This window comes from Chiloscyllium plagiosum, chromosome 2 (assembly GCF_004010195.1).
Source record: "Chiloscyllium plagiosum isolate BGI_BamShark_2017 chromosome 2, ASM401019v2, whole genome shotgun sequence".
NCBI classification, from domain to species: domain Eukaryota; kingdom Metazoa; phylum Chordata; class Chondrichthyes; order Orectolobiformes; family Hemiscylliidae; genus Chiloscyllium; species Chiloscyllium plagiosum.
The window spans coordinates 35185826-35203675 of NC_057711.1; the positions used below are offsets into that span (position 1 = coordinate 35185826).

A 17850-nucleotide genomic window follows, 5' to 3' on the forward strand; every position below is an offset into this window, starting at 1 on the left:
CTAGCTCCTTTTCCACCTATCCACTCCACCCTCTCCTCCCTGACCTATCACCTTCATCTCCTCCCCCACTCACCCATTGTATTCTATGCTACTCTCTCCCCACCCCCACACTCCTCTAGCTTATCTCTTCACGCTTCAGGATCACTGCCTTTATTCCTGATGAAGGGCTTTTGCCCGAAACGTCGATTTCAAAGCTCCTTGGATGCTGCCTGAACTGCTGTGCTCTTCCAGCACCACTAATCCAGAGTCAGGTGTAGGCCAAATCAGGTGTGAGCAGCAGACCTCCTTCCCTGAAAGCAATTAGTGAACCACATGCGTTTTAGCATATTTGAAAATGGTTACATGTTCACCGTTAGTGGGTTATAATCTGGGTTATAATTCCAGATTTTTGTTGAATTCAAATTTTAACCCCTAATTCAGGTCCTGGAATTCTGGATTACCAGTACAGTCGCGTTACTATTACGTTACCCTTAACGTTGCCCTTAATATATCATGTCACCTCTACCTCACATGCTGATGGAAAACCATGCCATCCCTCTACTAAAACCTTCTTGAAAAAGACCCAAGGGCACTGGCACATCGTCTAGCAGACCTACCTTTAGCTCCCATGTTACTCCAATCCTAGCTATAAGTACTAAAAGATCCGGACTTGTCCGACCTGCCTAGCTCCTTTTCTAAAAGTACTAAAAGACCCGCATTCATCTATATTCTAGAAGGGTGTTAAAGGATGGGCATCGATGTATACCTGGTGTCAGCCTCACTCAGAGAATTTGGTTTGATTATTTGGTGTTTTACCCCTTTCGAAAACCAGCTTTTGCCATGGCAGAAGTGATTATCGCCAAAAGTCAAGAGAATGCTTTGATGGTCTTCAACTACTGTTATGGAATCTTTTGTGAGTTGCTAAAGAGACAACAGATCTTTGTTCTACATCACATCTGAAATCTGCCAACTCTTGACTCCTTGCTATCTGACACTGATGCACGTCAAGATTGGAATCACCACATTCTGGTTATTGATCACACTGAGGCTAGAACATTGAGCTACCAATGCGACAAAGAACAGGAAATTCAAATAAAATCTTTGTGCTAAAATCGTTCACCTTAGAAGAAAGGATTTCTTTTGTTTGAGCAGTAGTTTGGTTACCTTTCGAAATTTAGAGAAAAAAGTAACCAGTAGCTAACTTTTACATGCAGAACTCTTTGATGTTCTTTTTTTTCAGTTGCTCGGTTACGTTATGAAATGAAGTTATCTAGAAACACAAGTTTAGCATTTGACCCCGACATTTTCTAAAGCTGAAAGTTTGAAAGTAAAATATCTTTCTTAAAAAAAAAACAATTAAGCTGACTCTCATATTTTGAATGCAGTTGAATGCAGCAATCCGCCGAGTCACATTAGCACAAACAGCAGTGCCAGTTTTGTGTGGAAGTGCATTGAAGAATAAAGGTGTGCAGCTATTAATGGATGCCATCACAAAATATCTGCCAGCCCCAAATGAGTGCAAACATGACTTTATGTGAGTATTTGTGTTTCAGGAATGATCCTATTTGCAGCTCATGAAGCATAATCAAACAAAAATTGACTTCAAGTCAAAAAAGCAAATATTATTACATCAGGCTGACTAAAGGCTTTGTGAAAGAAATAGACTTTAAGAGTGCCTTAAAGAAGACAAAGAAGATCCAATACAATATCAGGGCAATTATAAACCAAAGGTGTTGAAATAGCCTGGTGGGGAAGTGGAGTCCAGAGCTTCTAAAGGAGGGTTGTAAGGCTAGTTGAGGTTTGTGCAAGACCATAATTTCTAAATTATAAATTTCTAAATTAAACTCCTAAATGAAAATGTTCTATTTGTCAAAATGGAATAGGAATCATTGTAGTTCAGAGTAGAGGGTTATGGGTGAGGGCATATGTGTGCAATGGTAGTGTCGCTAACCCTGAGCCAGAAAGTATGGGTTCACATTCCAACTGCTCCAAAGGTGTCTGAACAGGGTTATGAGTGAGCAGGTATTGGTGCAGGACAGGAAGTGGTCAGAGGTTTGAGTGAGATGAAGTTTACAGAGGAAGAAAATGTAGAGGCCAACCAGAACAGCATTGGAGTAATCGAGTCTACAAAAACACAGATGATGATTTTAGGAATATGCTGAGGTATTAAATGAATAATTTCTGTGTGGATTTATCAAGAAAATGCACGCTCTCTAGGCCATAGTGACAGAGGAGGAAACTCTGTAACATGAAGGGTTCAATGTTGGTTAAGTTACTGGTACTTAACTTTAATAAAGCCCAATGATATTGAAGGAAGTGAGGGTAGAGATTACACAGAAATTACCATAATCCTTCTGTCTTCCCTAGACTCGGAGGAGGTGTCAGACAACTGGAGAATTGCAAACATCATACTATTGTTCAAAAACATTTGTAAGGATAAGCCTAACAGTTACAGACTAATCAGTTTCACGAGAGTGGTAGAGAAACTTCTATAAACTATTATTCAGTATAGAATTAAACGTCACATTGGGATCAAGTAGATTGATTAAGAAGAGTCAGCATGGATTTCTAAAGGGGAAATCCTGTTTAACTGAAATACTGGAGTCTTTGAAGAGGTAACGGAGAATTGTGATAACAATGCCGTTGATATGGTGTACGTAGGCCTTTATATATTTAATACAATGCCACACAAATTTGTGAGAAAGGTATAGCACATGAAGTAAAAGAAACAGTTGCTATATAAATACAAAATTGGATAGGTGATAGAAAACAGAGTAATGATCAATGGATATTTTCAGGCTGGAGAAAGGTTTGTAGTGGAGTTACACACACATCTTGATATAAATGACTTTCATGTGTGGAGGACATTTTCAAAGTTTATGGATTCAAAAAAAAGCTTGGAAACATTGTAAACTATCAAGAGAATAGTTTAGAACTTCAAAAGGACATGGACAGGATGCAGTGGGCAGATGAAGGTCCCTGCAGAGAAATGTGAAGTGATACATTCTAGGAAGAACATAGACCATGTTTAAAAAAGGGTATGAGTCTGAAGTAATTGCAGCAGTGGAGGGACCTGGGTGCATATGTGCACAGGTCATTTGAAAGCGGCAGGTGAGAAAACAGTTAATAAAGCATAAAGTGAATTATTAATAGGGGCATGGAGCTTGAGCAAGGAGGTTATGCTGAACTTAAACAAGACAATTTATTATTTCAGTTTTGAGTTCCATACACAAAGGAACAATGTGAATGCATTGAATAGTATGCTGAAGAGATTTACAAGAATGGTTCCAAGACTGAGAAACTTCTGTCAAGAGAATAGATTGGAGAGGTTGGAACTGTTCTCCTTAGAGAGATGGTAGCTAAGGCGAGAACCTGACGCAAGTTTTCAAAATCACGAGGGACTTGATAGTAGATAAGGAGAAACTATTCCTATATGAGGAAAAATGTCTTCACATGAGTAGTTTAGGTTGAGAATGCACTGCCTTAATGCATGGTGAAGGTGGGTTTAATTGAGGCATTAAAGAGGACTTGAGTTGATTAGTTAAATCGAAACAGTGTGGAAGGGATAAGGATAGACAAGAGAATGGCGCCAAGTCTTAATGCTCATCTGGAAAGCTGGTTTGATATGGTGGGTTTGATGGCTTCCTGCACTGTTACAATTCTGTAGTTCTTTGAAGTAAAGATGTTTATGTTAGGGCAGTGTTGGGAGGACAATGCTGTCTTTTAATTTGTAGTCCATAAACAGTCTTGACAATTCAATACCATGTAGTCATCCATTTTAGACTAAATGTCAACCTTTTTTTTGGCTGTCAGTTCTCAGTTTAGATTCTTTGTTGTAGTGGAAGGTTCTCTTTGGTTTTGTCAATAATGATGAATACATTAATTGTCTATAAGATTCAACAATGAGTTTTTTTAATCGCATATGATTTATTTATTAATACTGTGAAGTACATTTTGATGGATTAAAAACAACAAAATGTTTTTCTCACATGCAAATCCTCCCCATTGTGTTTTCAGACATTGTTATGGAGATGATCTGTGCGCTCTTGCATTTAAAGTTGTCCATGATAGACAGCGTGGGCCTTTGGTGTTTGTCCGCATCTACTCTGGTACAATGAAACCTCAATCAGCTGTTTATAATATCAATAAAAACTGCATGTGAGTATTTACCTTGATGTTAGAATGTAAAGGATTCCATGTAGTCCAATGGATAAATGAATTTTCTGAACAAAAAAAGTAATCTTGAAAAACAAGATTCAGATATTGTTTCACATTATCTTTTGTGTTATTTTAATTTATTCCTTCTTTGAACGTTGGCATTACTATCAAGACTAGCATTGGTAGGCCATTCCTAATTGATTTGAACAGAATGGCATGTTAAACCATTTCACTGGATAGTTAACAATCAATGACATTACTACAGGTCTGGAGTTACATGTATCACAGCCCAGGAAAGGATGAGAGATTTCCTTCCCTAATCGACATTAGTGACTTATATACTTTTCGTTTACAAAGATCAAAGGTAGTTTCAAGTTCACCATTCTGGGAAAAGCTGTCAATTTCAGTTTTATTACTTGAATTTAAATACCACCATGAAATTTGAACTCAGAACATTAGCCTGGGCCTTTGGATTAGTATTTCAGTGATATTGCCATTTTGCCAACATCTCCACCTAACTATTTCTGCTTGGGAAAGGTATCAGGCATTTCAAAATTTCAGTTTCACCAAGGCTGCTTATAAAGCACACGAGGGCAGCAGATACATAGGACCACCACAACCCGCAGTTTCCTATCCAAGCCACTCATCATTTCCCTACCCCACCCAAATTCTCTTTTTTTTTTCTTCTCTTTCATCTTTGCTCTCTTAAGCTTACTTGCTTCCTTTCTCTCTTTCTCTCACAAACTCTTTTTCTCCCTCCCTCTCTCTCTCTCTCGTCTCTCTTGCACACTCTTTCTCTCTCTCACAACCTCTCTCTCACACCCTTACACACACTCGCTCAAACACACACACACACGTACCCTTCCTGTCTCTCACTTTCACACCCTTTCTCTCTGTCCCTCTCACACACTTTGTTTCTCTCTCTCTGACACCTTTTCTCTGTCTCACACGCCCTTTCTCTCTCTCACACACATCATCTCGCCCCCTCGCTGCTCCTCTCATCTCGCCCCCTCGCTGCTCCTCTCATCTCGCCCCCTCGCTGCTCCTCTCATCTCGCCCCCTCGCTGCTCCTCTCATCTCGCCCCCTCGCTGCTCCTCTCATCTCGCCCCCTCGCTGCTCCTCTCATCTCGCCCCCTCGCTGCTCCTCTCATCTCGCCCCCTCGCTGCTCCTCTCATCTCGCCCCCTCGCTGCTCCTCTCATCTCGCCCCCTCGCTGCTCCTCTCATCTCGCCCCCTCGCTGCTCCTCTCATCTCGCCCCCTCGCTGCTCCTCTCATCTCGCCCCCTCGCTGCTCCTCTCATCTCGCCCCCTCGCTGCTCCTCTCATCTCGCCCCCTCGCTGCTCCTCTCATCTCGCCCCCTCGCTGCTCCTCTCATCTCGCCCCCTCGCTGCTCCTCTCATCTCGCCCCCTCGCTGCTCCTCTCATCTCGCCCCCTCGCTGCTCCTCTCATCTCGCCCCCTCGCTGCTCCTCTCATCTCGCCCCCTCGCTGCTCCTCTCATCTCGCCCCCTCGCTGCTCCTCTCATCTCGCCCCCTCGCTGCTCCTCTCATCTCGCCCCCTCGCTGCTCCTCTCATCTCGCCCCCTCGCTGCTCCTCTCATCTCGCCCCCTCGCTGCTCCTCTCATCTCGCCCCCTCGCTGCTCCTCTCATCTCGCCCCCTCGCTGCTCCTCTCATCTCGCCCCCTCGCTGCTCCTCTCATCTCGCCCCCTCGCTGCTCCTCTCATCTCGCCCCCTCGCTGCTCCTCTCATCTCGCCCCCTCGCTGCTCCTCTCATCTCGCCCCCTCGCTGCTCCTCTCATCTCGCCCCCTCGCTGCTCCTCTCATCTCGCCCCCTCGCTGCTCCTCTCATCTCGCCCCCTCGCTGCTCCTCTCATCTCGCCCCCTCGCTGCTCCTCTCATCTCGCCCCCTCGCTGCTCCTCTCATCTCGCCCCCTCGCTGCTCCTCTCATCTCGCCCCCTCGCTGCTCCTCTCATCTCGCCCCCTCGCTGCTCCTCTCATCTCGCCCCCTCGCTGCTCCTCTCATCTCGCCCCCTCGCTGCTCCTCTCATCTCGCCCCCTCGCTGCTCCTCTCATCTCGCCCCCTCGCTGCTCCTCTCATCTCGCCCCCTCGCTGCTCCTCTCATCTCGCCCCCTCGCTGCTCCTCTCATCTCGCCCCCTCGCTGCTCCTCTCATCTCGCCCCCTCGCTGCTCCTCTCATCTCGCCCCCTCGCTGCTCCTCTCATCTCGCCCCCTCGCTGCTCCTCTCATCTCGCCCCCTCGCTGCTCCTCTCATCTCGCCCCCTCGCTGCTCCTCTCATCTCGCCCCCTCGCTGCTCCTCTCATCTCGCCCCCTCGCTGCTCCTCTCATCTCGCCCCCTCGCTGCTCCTCTCATCTCGCCCCCTCGCTGCTCCTCTCATCTCGCCCCCTCGCTGCTCCTCTCATCTCGCCCCCTCGCTGCTCCTCTCATCTCGCCCCCTCGCTGCTCCTCTCATCTCGCCCCCTCGCTGCTCCTCTCATCTCGCCCCCTCGCTGCTCCTCTCATCTCGCCCCCTCGCTGCTCCTCTCATCTCGCCCCCTCGCTGCTCCTCTCATCTCGCCCCCTCGCTGCTCCTCTCATCTCGCCCCCTCGCTGCTCCTCTCATCTCGCCCCCTCGCTGCTCCTCTCATCTCGCCCCCTCGCTGCTCCTCTCATCTCGCCCCCTCGCTGCTCCTCTCATCTCGCCCCCTCGCTGCTCCTCTCATCTCGCCCCCTCGCTGCTCCTCTCATCTCGCCCCCTCGCTGCTCCTCTCATCTCGCCCCCTCGCTGCTCCTCTCATCTCGCCCCCTCGCTGCTCCTCTCATCTCGCCCCCTCGCTGCTCCTCTCATCTCGCCCCCTCGCTGCTCCTCTCATCTCGCCCCCTCGCTGCTCCTCTCATCTCGCCCCCTCGCTGCTCCTCTCATCTCGCCCCCTCGCTGCTCCTCTCATCTCGCCCCCTCGCTGCTCCTCTCATCTCGCCCCCTCGCTGCTCCTCTCATCTCGCCCCCTCGCTGCTCCTCTCATCTCGCCCCCTCGCTGCTCCTCTCATCTCGCCCCCTCGCTGCTCCTCTCATCTCGCCCCCTCGCTGCTCCTCTCATCTCGCCCCCTCGCTGCTCCTCTCATCTCGCCCCCTCGCTGCTCCTCTCATCTCGCCCCCTCGCTGCTCCTCTCATCTCGCCCCCTCGCTGCTCCTCTCATCTCGCCCCCTCGCTGCTCCTCTCATCTCGCCCCCTCGCTGCTCCTCTCATCTCGCCCCCTCGCTGCTCCTCTCATCTCGCCCCCTCGCTGCTCCTCTCATCTCGCCCCCTCGCTGCTCCTCTCATCTCGCCCCCTCGCTGCTCCTCTCATCTCGCCCCCTCGCTGCTCCTCTCATCTCGCCCCCTCGCTGCTCCTCTCATCTCGCCCCCTCGCTGCTCCTCTCATCTCGCCCCCTCGCTGCTCCTCTCATCTCGCCCCCTCGCTGCTCCTCTCATCTCGCCCCCTCGCTGCTCCTCTCATCTCGCCCCCTCGCTGCTCCTCTCATCTCGCCCCCTCGCTGCTCCTCTCATCTCGCCCCCTCGCTGCTCCTCTCATCTCGCCCCCTCGCTGCTCCTCTCATCTCGCCCCCTCGCTGCTCCTCTCATCTCGCCCCCTCGCTGCTCCTCTCATCTCGCCCCCTCGCTGCTCCTCTCATCTCGCCCCCTCGCTGCTCCTCTCATCTCGCCCCCTCGCTGCTCCTCTCATCTCGCCCCCTCGCTGCTCCTCTCATCTCGCCCCCTCGCTGCTCCTCTCATCTTGATGTCTTCTCTAGCACCACCACCCTCAATGGCCCCAATGTCCAGTGGCATTGTGGATGCCAAAGCCAGCTCGCCCCCGTCTTATTTATGGCAACTCTGAATGGACACAATGCTGACCCTGTAGCTAACCTCATTCTGCTTATAACATAGGAAGAAACTTTTTGCACAGGTTCGATGCATATGAACTTAGAAGTTTTATAGTTCATAGAAAGCTCTTTTGCTGAGATGATACGTTATATGAAAATGTTATACGAAATATAGTAAATATGTGAAAAAATGAACTCCAATTAGGCTTAAGAGAGAGGTCAACAATAAACTTTTTTCAAAAGCAGGGGGAATGACCTTTGCCAAAGTTTCCTTCTGAGACTGAGATTTGTCAACTTCAGAAACCAGGTTTGAACAGGTAATATGATCAATTCTATCATCTATGTAAGCTTCTGATCTGACTAGCAGTTTAATCCTATGCTTCTGTTGACCCTTTGGAATGAACTTCTCAGTTTGGCAGAAGTTCAGACTGATCCAAATAAAATCTCTAGCAGCAGCAGCAGCAGTTAGTATTGATGTCACCACTTGTAGGAAACGTGCCGTACTGCCTGAAAGTGATTCTGTGCGTCAAACATAGTCTGCAACTAAGTACAAATGTGCAATAGTTCCATAAGACAACACCACCCCTTTACAAGGACTTGAAGGCAGATGCAATACATGTTGACCCAGCAAATGAAGTCCAAATGCCCTGAGTGAATTTAAAAAGAAATATAACCTGAGACAAAAAAGTAGTTTTTTAAAATGTTTCTAAATAGAAATGTAATTGAACTGTTGTACTACAGAATGTCTTTACTTAAATTTGGGATTGCATTCCCAAATATCACAACTTTAAGCTTTAATGTTAATGTTAAATCTTTGGTTAAGCGTCATAAGGCCTCTGTTAACAGGAAATCATTTAAAATTGTATACCTTCTAAGTTGAAAGTTAGTATCTTAAATGATTAAATTCTTATATTGGTAAATGGGAAAATTGTTAAGAGTAAAATCAATTTAATAATACTGGTTTAAAAGGAAAGAGTAACATTCTGCTCACAGTACCTCCACTAGACAACCTTCTGATTGTGGAGCCAAGGATTTCCCTGTTTGGGGTCAGCACTAGGGCACCTTAGCACATTGGCCCCAGCACAACCTGGTGCCCATCACTTGTCTTTAGCTGTGTCATGGTCGGCAGCCACCAGCCAGGCAATGACTGAGCTCTGCAGCAACCCTTGAGATGACAGAGCCTTCACAGCAGACTGCAGTCCACAGCCAGGACATCAGTCTCCTTCCCCCGATCTGGAAAATTCTAGCAGCTCCTCTGTGTTGGACCACTATTTGTAAGCCAGAATCTGCTGCAGAAACTCCAGTGGCATGGGTCACTTTCGCTGGCAGAAGGAGTGAGGAAATGCCAGTGAGTCCATTTGTGACCTACACCAGTGTACTGGGAGTCTTTTACAGGGCTGCCGCCCCCTTTCTAGCTGTCTGCAATGTTAACTGGGGTCCTTGCTCATGGAATTGACAACTGCCCCTTCCTCCCATCTGGCATTTACTACCCTCCTTCTGCCAGTGAAGATGCTCAGTGCAATTGGGATTTCAGCAGCAGCAGATTGTGGCTTACAAATGGTAGTTCAGCACAGAGGGCCTGCTGGAGTTTTTGACTAGGACTAGGGGAGAAGACTGATATTCTGGTTACGGATCACAGTCTGCTGTGAGGCCCCTGTTGCTTCAGTTGCCATTTCAAGGTGGAAGGGTTGCTGCAGATCTCTGTCATATCAAGGATGTTTCTAGATGGATGGGGAGAACAAACATGAGAAAAATCTGTATATTAAATTGCACATAGAGTTTTGTATATCAATCATATTTACCTGCACAAAATATTATTTGAATCTGTTAACGACGTGCTTTGTGAAAAACCAAGATTTTTTTCTTTACCAAAAATATTTTGTTTGACAGAGAACGAATGAGTCGTCTTTTATTGCCATTTGCTGACCACCAAATTGAGATCCCTGCACTACAGGCTGGAAATATTGCTTTAACTGTGGGACTTAAACAGGTGAGAGCATTGGACTACATGCTCATGTTTTCTTGAAACATTTTACTTTACAGGATTTATGTCTATGGTTTCTTAGCAAGCATAAGTATTGATCTACCTGTCATTGATTGGTGTAAATCATCCTCCATATCACACACACCCCTGACTTGGAACAATATCATCATTACTTCACTGATGCTGCAAAATAAACCCAGAGCTTCCTCCATAACAGCATTGTCAGTGCTCCTACACCATACAAACTGCAGGGTTTGAAGAAGGCAATTCAACACCTCTTTCTTGAGGGCAATTATAAAAGGGTCCTGTGATTTTTTTTTTTATCTAATCTATTAATTGAATCAGCGAAAAGATGACACAGACCACAGCACCTTGCTAATGAGTTTCTGAGGTCTGGCTGAACAATAATATTCGATTGTTAAAACAATATGTTGTTAGGCTTTTTTTTTTGGTACACGTCTTCTTCTGGTGTTACTCATTATGAGCTTCACCCCAAAGGATTTAATTTTTGACTTGGAGTCTATCTTGTGTTTGGTCGATGGGTCACAAAAGTTTCAGAAGAGAAGTGAATACTGAGTTGCTTTTTTTTTGTCTGCAGAAATATTGAAGTGGGGAGGGGAAAGCTACATATACAGGATGTCTTTCCCAATCTCTGGCTTTAACTGGTTCCAGAACTTTAATGAAACAGCATTAATCAATTTTTAGGTTTTACCATTGATTTTTATTGAGTGAGACATTCAGAAGCACCAAGCAGTTGTGTACATATTTTCCCAATATCCATAACTTGCCCAGTAACTTGCGATTGAAACAGCATTAATCGATTTTTAGGTTTTACCATTAATTTTTAAAGTGAACAATCAAAAGCATCAGGCAGTTTTGTGGATATTTTCCCAGATATCCCTAACTTGCCCAGTAACATACGATGGAAGGTGACATTCCTATTGAGGAATGACACTCCTATTGAGTTCCACAGGGCCATTAAACTCCTGACTTCATTATAGCCTTGGTCCAGTCGTGGATTAAAAAAAGCTGAATTCCAAGTGAGGTGTGAGTGATTGCTATTGATATTGAGGAGTTGTTGCAAAACTGGACTCAATGTGAGATCTTGTGAGAGCAAGTGGAATTTGCACAGGTGAACATTTGATATAGTTTTCTTTACTCTCAGGCTGCAACTGGTGACACAATAGTTTCATCAAAGTCATCAGCAGCAGCTGCAGCTCATCGAGCAGGGAAGGAATCTGGGAAAAAAGTCAAAGAGCAGGAAGATCCAGTGTTAGCTGCAGTTGAGATTCCAGAGCCAGTGTTCTTTTGCACAATTGAACCACCATCTATGGCGAAACAATCAGGTACATTGAAATGTGTTTATAATAATTCATGAAATTTAATTTCCTGTAATATTTGCTGCAAATCTGATCTTTAGGCAGTTATTGATATATTTCTTGTTTTCAGTTTGAAATTGATGCACCAAAAAAAAACTGTTTTTATACACAGATCTAGACCATGCTCTTGTCTGTCTTCAACGGGAAGATCCCAGTTTGAAAGTAAAGATTGACCCGGATTCTGGGCAGGTGATGTATAAACTTGTCCTCAATAGTCATATATGTTTACAGGTACTCAATTAGATGTCAGAGTGCAATTCCAAGTACAATATAAGTCTAGTACATTGCTGAAGTTGTGTACTACCTTATTCTGAACCCAGTTTACAACCTTGTTTAAACTGGCAATGTGGAAGTACAAAAAAATGTCCTGATAGGCAGAACTTCTCTATCTAGCTGAGAGCCATTTCCTTTTGAGAAACTTGCAATCAATCCACAATATAGTAAGTTGGCGCATGTGTGCATTCTTTATCACCATGTCTCTGTTTTTATGGGAATGGTTATGGATAGATTAGTGCACAAAACCATTCACAGTATAATGTAAAATTAAGAATATTGTCTAGACAGATGAATGCACAGAAGAATAGTGAAGAATCTTACGCTTCTTGATACAAGTACAGAAAATAATTAATTGTCGGAGCATAGAAATACAAATAAGTCAGTTCGCCCTTCAACTCTGTTACTGTTCAATTAGATTAACTCCATTTGCCTTTGGAAACATCAGTTGACTATTATCTACTGTTTTGATAGACTATCTTATGTGGAATGGGGGAACTGCACATTGAGATAATCCACGATCGAATTAAGAGAGAGTATGGAATTGAGGCATATCTCGGGCCTCTCCAGATAGCCTATAGAGAAACTATAACGCAGTCTGCTAGTTCAAGTGGTAAGCTCTCAATGCACTATATGTTCTGTCTAAATAATATTGTTAAAGAAATCACCTAAATGAGAAGTTTTGTACTGAACTGCTAAATTGAGTAAAGATAGGCCATTTGGCCATGTATCTGTACAGAAATAGAAAGGTATATTATAATTTGTCAGAAAGGTAGAAATACACTGCACAGTGATTTCCTGTCAGGGGCATCTTTATCACAGTAACTGCAAAGCTCATCTGCTTGTTACTAGCATGCAGTATTGCTCCTGGCAGAGAGGAATCTAAGGAGTTTGATTAAATGTGCTACAATCAATTCCATTTTACAGCCAGCTGCCCACAAAATATCAATTGACCTGGCTATGGAATATCATCCCAATTCCGAACTTCATCTTCATCTTTGGTTTGGAGACCAAAAGTTGAACAATCGCAACAACAATTTCAAAAGGTCATGTGAAATCACAACATATTTCAATCAAAAATAATATAGAAGAATAGCTGTATTGTGGTTCAAGCTGCACTGCAGCGATTTGAGCATGGTCAAGAGTGTGGTGCTGGAAAAGCACAGCAGGTCAGGTAGCATCCAAGGAGCAGGAAAATCGACGTTTCGGGCATAAGCCCTTCATCAGGAAGGAGGCTTTCTGGTGAAGGGCTTATGTGCAAAACGTCGATTCCCCTGCTCCTCGGATGCTGCCAGACCTGCTGTGCTTTTCCAGCACCACACTCACAACTCTGGTCTCCAGCATATGCGGTCCTCATTTTCTCCTAGAGATTTAAGCATGTAATTCAAACTGACTCTTCAGTGCAATATAAAAGTAAAAAACCAAAAGCTGATGATAGAAATCTGAAATAAAAACAAAGTGCTGGAGGAACTTGGCAGGTTCAGCAGCATGAGTGGAGAAAGAAACTGAATTAAGATTTCACTTCCAATATTTGATTAATACATCACATCTGAGAACAATATGAAGACAAAATACAAGTCGTTTCTTTCTTTAGATACACTAGACAGAACAGTAGGGGAGAAACGTAACCTGGTAACAGCTGAAATTTCAGTCCATCCATGGCTTGGAGAAGAAGCACTGTTAGTGCCCCTAATTGACATTTCCAATCAGATAATGGAGCAACTTTCTAAAGAAGCACTGCATGCTGTAGAAAATGGAATTAAAACTTCATGTCTGCAAGGTACCAAATACTGTATGTAATATTTGCCATTGACGGTGTATTCATTTTTTTTAAAGTTTTTTTAATTTCTTACGTGGATTATAAACACATTCACCAAGTGTGAAGCCTGACACAAATACAAGCAAGTGCATTTCCCTTTTTATTGTTGTAGGTCCTCTGCTGAGATTCCCTGTTCAGGATGTGGTGGTTGTACTGCAGTCTCTAAGTGTACATCCTGGAACATCTTTGGCAATGATTTCTGCATGTGTGTCTCGGGCTGTGCAAAAGGTAAGGCCTTTGGAAATATTGCTGTAACACCCTGTTGTTTTTCCAGACAGTGTCAGATAGTTGCATATGTCTACAGTTAATGATCTAATTGAGCTGTTCAGAGAACACCATAATCCGAAAGGGGGAGATATAATTACCACTTGAAAACTGAAATTAAATTGCTACTTTGGAAGTGTTCCAGCATTTGTTATCTCAACTTATTTGTACTAGTTAAAAATCACACAACACCAGGTTATAGTCCAACAGGTTTAATTGGAAGTACACTAGCTTTCGGAGCGACGTTCCTTCATCAGGTGATTGTGGAGGGCTCGATCGTAACACAGAATTTATAGCAAAAATTTGCAGTGTGATGTAACTGAAATTATACATTGAAAAATTGATTGTCTGTTAAGCCTTTCATCTGTTAGAATACAGTGATAGTTTCACTTCTTTCATGTGTAAATCACAAAACCCTTTTTTTAAAGTTGCATTCTCGGGTTAGCTGTTAACAATGGTGATAGCTAATAGTACATTGGGGAAACTGAGCAAAGGCTACGACAACGGATGAATGGGCACCGCACAACAATCAACAGACAGGAGGGTTCCCTCCCAGTTGGGGAACACTGAAGTGGTCCAGGACATTCAGCCTCGGAACTTCGGGTGACCATCCTCCAAGGTGGACTTCGTGACAGGCAGCAGAGGAAAGTGGCCGAGCAGAGGCTGATAGCTAAGTTCGGTACCCATAGGGAGGGCCTCAACCGGGACCTTGGGCACACTCTGCACACACACACAGACAGACAAAGACCCACATGCACACATATATTTTATGTGGTGAATTTGTACTTGCAGTTACATTGCACTTTGCTCAAAAACTGCATACATTCATGTAGAACTCTCAGCTCAAAAAGTGCATGAATTTATGTAAGACTCTGTTATCTCACTTTTTAGATTAGAATCAATCTAAACATCAGGTCATAGACAGAGAACACAGGGGACTAACACCTTCAACATATTGTCTAGCTATCACCATTGTTAACAGCTAACCGGAGAATGCAACTTTTTTAAAAAAATGGGTTTTGTGATTTACACATGAAAGAAGTGAAACTATCACTATTCTAACAGATGAAAGGCTTAACAGACAATCAATTTTTCAATGTATAATTTCAGTTACATCACACTGCAAATTTTTGCTATAAATTCTGTGATCGAGCCCTCCACAATCACCTGATGAAGGAGCGTCGCTCCGAAAGCTATTGTACTTCCAATTAAACCTGTTGGACTATAACCAGGTGTTGTGTGATTTTTAACTTTATACACCGCAGTCCAACACCAGCATCTCCAAATCATATTTGTATTAGTGGTAGTCAAGGTGCACGGTTATAGCATTGAACCACTGATGGTGCGATGGCCTATTAACACTTGCTGAATTTGCACTGAATTGTTGATGTTTTAATGGAAATCTACTGAGTAATAATCTGAAGTGAATCTGGGAAAGAATGACAAACAGCATTGCAGTAAACAGACAAAGTTTTCAGTGCTTTTGATGTGTTGATAGCATATCAAAGTACATTAAAGAGGGAAATAAATGGGTAAATTGAGCAGGAGAGGCAAATTGAACATTGGAAGTTTGCGATGAAGAATAGAAGGCACAGTCAAAAGACTTTTGCGATTTTTGGGAACATGAAAGTGAGTTATGGGAAGATGGTGGGACGTTTTTCACTGGAGCGAAGGAGGTTGAGGGGTGACTTTATAGAAGTTTCTAAAATCATGAGAGGTATGGATAAGGTGAATGGCAGGTGTCTTTCCTATAGGGTGGGGAGTTTCAAGACTGGGAGATATATTTTTATGGTGAAAGGAGAAAGATTTTAAAAAAGACATGAGGGACAATTTTTTAGCTTACAAGAGTGGACCAGGTGGAGTGAAGTTCCAGAAGAAGTGGTAGATGTGGGGACAGTTACAATGTTAAAAAGACATTCGTTAAGTACATGAATAAGAAATGTTTGGGGGGCTATGAGCCAAGTGCAGGCAGGAAGGATTAGTTTAGTTTGGGATGATGGTCAGCAGTGACACATTGGACTAAACGGTCTGTTTCTGTGCTGTATAACTTTATGATTGTGGTCCTGTTCCTGCTGTTGTCCTTTCTGGGTGGTTGCAGCCTTAAGGAAGAGAGGTGCTATTCAATCTTGGTGTGTTGTTACCGTTCATCCTGTAGGCTGTACAACGTACAACCACTTTTGGTGGAGGAGGTGTCTATTTAGTTGAGTGGCAGAACAGTTAAACATGGAACTGTTCTGTTCAGATTGATGTCAAACTTCTTGTTTTGTTACAGTCACTCCTTTAAATAAGCGCTGAGTCATTTGTTACATTCCTGATTTCTTGCCTTTTATATGGGAGACAGGTTTTGAGGGTCACAAGATAAAGCATTCACTGCAGAGTGCCCAGTTTGTTCCCGATTCCTATCCCCACAGTCACTGCCACACCTACTTGTCACCTCCATGGTGATGAGAAACTCAGGTAGTGATTGCGCCGTTGAAAGTAGGGGGAGATAGATTGCCTGTCCTTTCTTAGTGTTCATTATTACTCAGTTCTGAATTGCCTTTGACGTATCAGCCTAAGTGTGAAAGTTATCCAAGCCCTTGTGCTAGGTAGATACTGATGGCTTTTTTTTAATAAAAGAGTAGATGCTAAAACAGGCAATAGAAATGCATTTAATGAATCATAATGGAGTAAAAGTCTTTTCTGAAACAATAGATAGCACAATAGTTTATTCATTCAATATTTTAGGATGGGTCTTAACTGAAGAATTTCCACATATTGGCTAGAAACTAGCCTGATATCTATATTGGAGTGGTCTGACTAAGCGATAGCCCATCCCTGGTGACAGGGTTACAATGCTACAGCTTGAAGATTTTCACTAGCCACAATCTTTCCTGTATCTACTGTATTCCATACTGCTGAAAGAGCATAGTCACTAGTGTTCAGACAACTGAAAAGCAGGGGTTGGAATCCTCGTGAGAAGTGTGATCAGCAATGCAACATGCCACAAAGTGTGTGAATGCATTGTATTGAATTTTCTACTGGTCTGTACTGTGCATCCATTATTTTCACCAGGAGCTCTGCTAATAAGATGACAACAGAAAATTCAATGAAAACAAACACTTCCATTTGAGTTCAACTAAAACCCGACAACTGAACCCATATTGGGAAGTAGTATGGTAACTTGCTTGCTGAGGAAGAATATTCCCAAGCTACTGTTTGTGTTACTGTTTACAGTATCTTTAAGAAATCATTCACATCAACTGTGACAAAAGCACTTAATTATACATATTGGCAATAGTCATGGTTAAAGCCTATTGGAGAATGTTGCATCATTCAAGAAGAACTAATAGAGACGGGTAAGAAGCAGAATTTGTTTCCTCCTTGAGGACAACCTACTGTTAAGTGACTTCCATTGCCAGTGTGAAATCGCTTGCAAAGAGGAAACCAGAATGGAATAACGTGCAAGGGCTACCTTCCTTTTTCTGACCATTTCCTCAATAATAAACCACATCCTGTTGCTTTGAGAGTTAGTATGTTAAGACTCTGATGCACTGTTAAAGGAAATTTTTAAAAGTGCAGTTTTTATGAAGCCTTCAATGTACATAGGAACTTGACACCTGATTTTGCTCCAAAACTGCACTGATCCTTTTTTACTTTTCCGGTCTGCTTACAAAGACTCCATTTTATTTGGCTCAACTATCTCTATCCATTTTTGTTTGGTGTGAATAAGTAATCAAGCCTCTGCTTCCTTTGTGGAAATAGACCAATTGTTTAATTCAGAAGCTCACTTTCAAACTACCAAAGTAAGTAATCAATCAAAAAACCAATGAAGACGTAGTGAGATGAATTCACTGATCCCATAGTGTCAGCAGAGGATCCTGTTCAAGGGCAAAGTTTTATGCACATTGGGCTATGATTTCATTCTTAAAAAGCTGATATATGCAACAGCGCCTGTGAAATGTTTAGATTGTTCTAAAAACCCAGGTTTTAGAGAAGACTACTTGCTGTCCTGACCCTGTCTGGCCTGTATGTGTGAGGCTTAGTTTCGCTCCAGCACCTCTCCTCAGAAGTTGTCCATCGAACCATTCATTATATTAAATCAAACATGATGCCCATACCCCAGATGATTCAGGAGATGACTGATGA

At 43.7% G+C, this 17850-nt stretch overlaps 1 protein-coding gene across 6 annotated transcripts in view; it reads left to right on the forward strand.

Moving 5' to 3' along the window:
• gfm2 (GTP dependent ribosome recycling factor mitochondrial 2) overlaps positions 1–17850 on the forward strand; it is a 63033-nt gene that overhangs the window by 39154 nt on the left and 6029 nt on the right. For 5 of the 6 annotated variants that reach the window (XM_043707480.1, XM_043707471.1, XM_043707466.1 and 2 more), the window contains 8 exons: positions 1365–1513; positions 3997–4137; positions 9894–9993; positions 11153–11333; positions 11479–11555; positions 12114–12252; positions 13234–13419; positions 13571–13686. In XM_043707480.1, the coding sequence (XP_043563415.1) occupies positions 1365–1513; positions 3997–4137; positions 9894–9993; positions 11153–11333; positions 11479–11555; positions 12114–12252; positions 13234–13419; positions 13571–13686 (1089 nt within the window). Of the gene's footprint in view, positions 1–1364; positions 1514–3996; positions 4138–9893; positions 9994–11152; positions 11334–11478; positions 11556–12113; positions 12253–12566; positions 12800–13233; positions 13420–13570; positions 13687–17850 lie in introns of those variants that run through there. The other variant, XM_043707492.1, reaches the window with a different exon arrangement.